We start from the raw sequence: 7,412 nt of genomic DNA, 5'->3' as shown, positions 1-7,412 counted from the left end.
GCACTATAACATGCTTTACGCACAAATTTCACGTTAGGTTCACAACACGTACACGCATTCAAGCATGTACCAATTCGTTAGATGTTCCGCAGAGGAACGTGGACGAGGTGCATGTGTGGTTTTGTCGTAGTAGTGTGGAGGGGGGGGGGGCAAAATCATCCCCCCCCACTAAAATCCTAGTTACGGCCCTAGATTATTCGATAATTAATGACCAAATTTCGTTCGTGCAAAGCAAATGGAGTAAAAAATAGCGTGTCAAGTTCTGAGTAATCCTCCCCGAATCTTCATCTTCTATCGTTTTGGTGATAAAATAAAGAAATATTTAGTCTGCTGAAGTCTACTAAATTCCCTTACGATAGTAAAATCATCTTTAATTTGTACAATTTTAATGCTACAAGTATATATTACAGAACATTAATCTTATTTGTACGAATTCTTTATCCTTTTTTCAACGATATAAAGCTTCTTTCTTGTGAGATCTTGGCTTCTGCTTTATTTTAGGTTTTTTTCTTTTTCTTCTTCATTTCAGCAGGTGGCATTTCTTTAAAGAACTTCTTTATTGTGTCTGTCTTATCGGATCCCAACTTACTGAGTTCGTCTTCCAATTTCTGAAGTATTTGCAGCAGACAGAAAGCATCGAGCGCTATAAATAGAACGGGAAAAAAAAAATTCAAACATAAAATTCAAAGTGCTTGTCAGATATTCAGGCGCGAATCCAGGGCAATGTGTCGGAAGAGACGACTTATTAGGTAGGTTACCTGGACTGTTCCGTATTTTTACGGTACAGACCCATTTCATATTATTTGGTTGTTAGGATTCGCGCCTCGAGATATGTACCGTAGCTTTCATGCAGGGCCCGACTTTGACACAAAGAGTGTGGAGGGCTGCACAAAGCAGGAATTGAGAGAGAGCCGAGATTGGTGATTAGGATCAGAGGTTAAGGTATTCAGTATAAGTATTAGTATTCAGTGAATAAACGCTCCTCAAGTTTAATTCTGCAACCGCTGTTTCATACCTTCCGACTCCAACGAGTGTTACGCACGATCATGCGTGTGTATTACAATTATTGAATGATTATTTGTTTTGTATTGTATCAATGTATGTACACATCAAATTTCATTAAAATCGATATAGTAGTTCTAGAGATAATCGACCAAGTCTGCAAATAAGAGCGCAAAAATCATGAGGCCCTATACAAATGGCCCATTTGCGGATGCGAAAATCAGGCCCTGTTTTAAAGCATGTAATTAACAATAACCAAAGTAATGCGTGAATGCTTTGTTCAAAACAAAAATTACCTGCGTAATGCTTTTGAGCTTTTCGTAATGGCCTTTGCTCCCAGTTTGAAATTTTCTCGTGCTTGCTTAAAGGTTTGCCCAACGCTAACTGACATAACCTACTCAATCCTTTGGTTTCGCCACGTTTTCTGCCAGATTTTTTCTTTTTACCACCATTTCTCTCGTTAGAAGTTTCAGCACCACCACCACTCTTCTCAGCACTGTCTTTGTCGCCGTTGTGTAAACCAAACGTTTGCCCAATCTCTGGGTGGAGTTTGGATACCTGAAGTTTCATACATATAATTAGATGAAGTAAAAAAAAAAAATTGGAAGTATAACAACCAACGTCCGTGTGTATATATATATATACACAGTACACTCTCGACGTAGCAGGCTCGCTATTAACCGGCCTAATTAGACAATAATTATAATTGTCCGCAATAAAATGACAAATAATATACTTTGTCATTACGTTACAATTGCTATCAATTTGTGTAATCATTTATGAATGAAAAAAAGTTTAAATATTTTTTTTAAAAATAAAGCTTACGTTTTACATTAATATTTTGTTTATTTTAATCCTTTCCGCGGCATAGTAAAAATTCATTAAACCTTCTCCCCCCTACAAAATGATGTCTTTTTAAATCAAGTAGGCTTTTTCCCGATGTTCAGCAAGTACAAAGTAAGGGTATATTGGAAGGTGTTTCACTGAGAAATCAACTTCACGACACGAACTGAATTAAAAAATTTCAAACAAAAGAATTAGAGTGACATTTAAAGTCCTGTAAAAAGACACTGAAAACATTAATCATTATAATAACAATATATGTGTTATTAGGGGAGGAATATTACCCATTCGGAAAATGTATGCAAATCCATAAAATTTTCAAATTTCGTGGCAACATGCTTTTCTCTATTCCCCATGATTGTTTCTTCCAAATGTTCGAGGTCAGTCCTAATTCCATAACCTGAAAGTCATTATCAAAATAATATTTTTGATAGCACAACACAGTTCACTTAAGGCCGGACATTCACTCGAATGTAACAGATAAGCTCATTGATTGTATTTTGCAAGTTTTGTAAAATAACTTCCATAAAACTTTTATAGTGCAATCCCGACTTTAGAGAGGTCTTAGTTACACTATAAAAGTATGATAAAACATCTTTTACAAAACTAGAAAAAAAACCCCAATAATCTTGTTGATTGCGTTCGCTCGAATGTAACCAATAAGCTTATTGGTTGGATTTTTCAAGTTTTATAAAATAATTTTTATTATACTTTTATAGTTTAATCCCGGACTTAGAAAGGAATCTTTCGCTGAAATAATTAAAAAAAAACGTTTACTTTTTTGATTGAAATAAACTCTCCTTAAAATTCAAAGCTTTGATGAAAAACAGTTTTTTTTTTTTTTAAACAAAAAGTCATCGTAGACTACGGCCGGGATTACACTGCAAAAGTTTGATGAAAGTTCATTTATAAAACTTGAAAATTTCAACCAATAAAGTTATCGGTTTGCATTTGCTCGAATGTAACCGATAACCTTATTGGTTGCATTTTTCAAGTTTTATAAAAGCACTTTTCTAAAACTTTTATAGTGTAATGCCTGCCGTAAAGAAGTAAAGATGCCATTAAGAAAATTTCACACTTTCATAAACGATGGTTGATGGCGTAATCATCATTTAACCCCCTCCCCACCCTATCATCAAAAGCCAAAATACCCCTGCCCTTCCCTATCAATGCGGACTTGATACTTGAATGTCCCTAAATTGTTTCATTTTTCGGGTGGTATTTGAAACATACAGGGAACAGATATACAGTAAAACCTCGATAAGTCGTCACCTCAAGTTATCGAAAAATTATGACGGCTTAAGCGGAGTGCCGTCAGTTTAAATGTGCAATGTTGCGAAAATCGTATAAATTTAAAGTAATATGACATCTATTAAAGTATGAATCAAAATAACAATATTAATGAAATGTATAGATTGCGAAAGAAAAAATAATAGCAATTTATTACTTAAATTATTATGGTAAAATGTACTGTACACTTTGATTTATACCAGTAATTTTTCATTTAGACTAACAGAGCAACTGTTAGAATAAGTATTTTTTCTTCATAATAGAACTCTCTATTGCACATTAATTTTACATAGACATCAAATTTAATTTTAGTTTAATTTTAATTCTTCATCAGTAGTTCATGATACAACTACAAAGTAATCTCGAACACTTTTGACTTGGTGGAGGGAGCCCTGGGCTGGGAAAAGTAAACGGAAGACCTCAACTTGGGAATAAATGACTGATTTTTTTCAACAAAGATGTTTTGTTTAAATTTCAAGCCCTAAATTAGTCCATGTTTTCTATGATAATTTATTATCCGTGCCCGCGTTGCACTTTGACTTTAACTTGATTAATTTGATTTTTCGATTTACATAATTTTTGATTGCCTAGCACTATATGTAATCTTTGACGTATCAATAAATTTTTGTTTTGCCGGAGATGCCGTGGTCCCCCCCCCCCCTGGGGGGTGGGCCGCAGTGCTTACGTTGCTTCTTGCGAGGGATGAAATCTAGCTCGAACAGTCCCCAACGTTCCAAAAACCTTAGTAGGCAAATTAACTTCCCCAGAGTAACTTTCGTTACTTAAACTGTTCCGTATGGGTATACAGTCAAACCTCGTTAATGAGTCACTCTTGGGAGAGCAAAAATATGACTTAGTAAGCGGAGTGACTCGTTAAACGGAGTAAGCCATAACTGTGTCAGTTCCTGCCTGAGGACAATTGGGACTTCCAAAAAGTGACCCGGTAAGCGGAGTGACGTGTTAACCGGGTGACGTACTAACGAGGTTTGACTGTATAGGGTTTTATGGTGACTTTTAAGCATATGACAATGCTTAAAAGTCACTCAAACACGCACACAGTATCACATACATTCTCACACTTATTCGACGGTCATTCTGAGAAATACGGTATACAAAGAACTCTTTTTTTTTTAAATGAAAAACCAGAAGGTAAAAAAAAAGCCATACCAATTTTCAGTATATCGGGATTATAAAACACTTTTTTTCCAAAGCTATCCCAGTTATTGGATAAGCACTTCGACAAAGATATAATATCAAACAGGTAAACGTTGTTCCACGTGGCTATTTGAAGCAGTGCTAGTCTGAAATTAGCAAATAAATAAATAAATAAATCTCATTGGCAGAGATGAAAAGTTTTTGTCACATCTAATGCCTGACAAGTTTTCCATCTCTCATTCTCAGGGAAAACTCTTATACCTTGAAACAGTTTTAATTGAACCGCATTCTAGATGATGGTTTTTGAAGTGCAAGATATATCGGAAATACTGTACATAACCTCACAACTGATGTTGTTTCAGTTCTTTGTCTGTGATCTTGACAGAGATTTTGCAAGTAGGCACGTTTTACAGTGTGGTGCAAAATGAACGTTATGGTTTAAAGGCATTATAACTTTTTTATTTTTGAATAAATTGTTATCATTATTTTGTCAAAATACAACATATGAATGGAGAATATTGTTAACTTAAACGTGAAAAAGTACGTCTCGCTGGTGTCGCCCATTTTCCGCTTCACAAAGTCGTGCTCTTTCCAACACATGTTGCATGACTTTTCGCAAAATTTCAGGGGTTATGGCATGGATTTCATTGCGAATATTGTTTTTCAGTTCAGGTATGGTCTGTGGCTTATTGACGTATTCTCTTTCTTTCAAATAGCCCCAAAGAAAAAAAATCTGGAACGGCCAAATCCGGCGAACGCGACGGCCAATTAAAATCGCTCCTACGCGAAATAATGTGCACCAGGGAGGTTCCTTACTGAACCTTGTTGCTGAAAATTTGCAACCAGGCGACAACTTGACACTGAGGGTCCAGTCCGCACATTAAAATATCGACGATATGCACGCTGCATCAGAATAACTGAGCTTGCGTTTGAAAAATAAAATTCAATGATTTTTGTTCGTTGTTCTATTGTGTACTGTTCCATTTCAAATTCCCCAAGCCGCCTTTACACAATTCCGAAGCAAAAGAAAAAAATGCAATATTAAATAAAAACGTTGTAAAGCATATAAACCATAACGTTCATTTTGCACCACCCTGTAGTAACAAAACTGCGTGCATGTTTTTGCCGTGTTTCTTCCCAATATTCAATATATATTTGATATAAGTTTAGTGAAGTCCGAGTACCCCAAGATCGGTAGGTAAAGAACTTGATTCTGATGTTGTTTGGCAGGATGCGAACCCGTGGACCTAGACATCGACCTTCATAGTGGAAGACTAGCAGCTTACCACTGCGCCACTCAAGCGCCAGCGCTCATAGACTAGGAGTGAACTATAGTAATTGCAATCTATGCAATCAATAAATCATGCCAAAGGTGGAGAACACATCCATTACTGTAAACACTTTTTTAAAATATTTTTCACAAATGTGGAACATCGTGTACCTTGAAACCAAAAAGATCGAGTACCTTGGATTCACATTAAAACTTGAAGTTTTTCTTAAAATTTACTTCGAAATACTCAACTTAACAGAGACACCATCTTGGGATGGTTTGCGCTGTACACATGCACAGTAGAATTTGGTTAATTCGAACTCTTACGAGCTCCCCCTTGAGTTTTCTATCTAATTTAAAGTTAAAATTGCTTGTGACTAATAATACAAACTTTTAACGTTGCAAACATTATATTTTTTCGAATTTTTTGGGTAATTTGAAACGGTTATCTGATGTGGCCTGCCCTCCTCAAACCTAATTTTGCAAAAACTAACTAAACGGCACATTTACAGATCGCTTAAGTGTCTCGTGGTACAATTGCCGAGCATTTAAGTGGCCCGTGGCACATTTTCAGATCACTTAAATGACCCGGGACACAGTTCCAGAACACTTAAGTGATCCGTGACACATTTAGAGATCCCTTGAGTGGCATGTGGCATAGTTTTAGAGCACTTAAGCGGCCCTTAGTGCGGTTCTACACCACTCAAGTTACCCGTTGCACATTCTCAGATTATTTACGTGATCCCTCGGCATATAATTACGGATCACTTGAGTGAATCATGGCACAGTTCCAAAGCATTTAAGCGGCCCGGACAATTTCCAGATCACTTGAAGGTACCGCGAAACATTTAGAGATCACTAAAGTGGCTCTGTAGGCCACTTGTCAATGGGGGGGGGGGGGGAATGTTACTTCAAATGCCCAAAAACTATCGAAAGGTTTTTCTCGTTTTTGGCGCACCGAGTAAGACGAAAAATTAAGAATATTTCATATTTTTATAAAGGGTGGTTAATGACGTAAGCATTATACAAACACCCCCCCCCCACGTAATCAAAAGTCAGCAAGTCAGAAATCCCCTCCCCCATCGATGCTGACATAATACTTGAATGGCCCCTAATCGTATCCGTCTTTTTGATGAAAGTTGTTAGGAGCGAAAAAAGGTTCAAATAAGTTTCTTCAGTCATTCTGAGATAGTTATGCCAACCTCCTGTATGTATAAAAAAAAAAAAATTTCCCGTGGTCACACTATATATCTTCAATTTACTCAGTAAGTTAAAATGGAAATAGAGGTTTTCCTTTCATCGGTCATTCTTTACACCATATTTTACATTTCAACAAACGCAGATTTAAGTGACGTATTGCAAACGAAAGGCTAAATTTCTCCTGAATCGGAACACCGAAATGGTCTATTGTAGGCTCTTTGGAAAGCTGGAGGAATGGACAAGTTTTTAGTAAATTGGACCGATTCTAGCTAGAAGGGTGTTTGCGGAATTGGTGATTGAAAATTTTGGAAACAATTCAATTTTGAACTTTGCCAATCTTACAGCGCTTTTAGCTAGCTGCTAAAACCAAATATTTCGATGAAATTGGTGTCACTATAAAGGATATTTTTTTCTGCTCTTTTGAAATATGTGCTTAGTTAGTGAGTGTAGTTTTAGAAATTTCGCAAGTTTCACGTATTTTTCTCAATAATCGATTATCCACCATAACTCGAAACTCGTTGAGATGGGATTGGTATGGTTGGTAGGATGTTTCATTTGGATCAACCACCCCTCCTTATGTTTGGCAGAACATGTCACGTTCCCTGTATATATTAACAGTCATATTTGTGCCATTATTTTGATATTTTTCACT

At 36.4% G+C, this 7,412-nt stretch overlaps 1 protein-coding gene across 1 annotated transcript in view; it reads right to left on the bottom strand.

Moving 5' to 3' along the window:
* Window positions 1–350: 350 nt before the first annotated feature.
* Window positions 351–7,412, bottom strand: part of LOC149086958 (exonuclease mut-7 homolog) — a 45,193-nt gene continuing 38,131 nt past the window's right edge. Inside the window, exons 12-15 of the mRNA XM_089231165.1 lie at window positions 4,303–4,436; window positions 2,130–2,245; window positions 1,299–1,560; window positions 351–643 (exon numbers count right to left, since the gene is read on the bottom strand). Of these exons, the coding sequence (XP_089087291.1) occupies window positions 498–643; window positions 1,299–1,560; window positions 2,130–2,245; window positions 4,303–4,436 (658 nt within the window). The 3' untranslated portion in view covers window positions 351–497. The remainder of the gene's footprint in view (window positions 644–1,298; window positions 1,561–2,129; window positions 2,246–4,302; window positions 4,437–7,412) is intronic.

The sequence above is a fragment of the Pholcus phalangioides genome, unplaced genomic scaffold (assembly GCF_987345545.1).
Source record: "Pholcus phalangioides strain wild (caught in Gottingen) unplaced genomic scaffold, Ppha-v1.0 ptg000004l_1, whole genome shotgun sequence".
Classification (NCBI taxonomy): domain Eukaryota; kingdom Metazoa; phylum Arthropoda; class Arachnida; order Araneae; family Pholcidae; genus Pholcus; species Pholcus phalangioides.
Note: the sequence above shows the minus strand (reverse complement) of the source record. Positions and strands in the feature narration are given on the sequence as shown.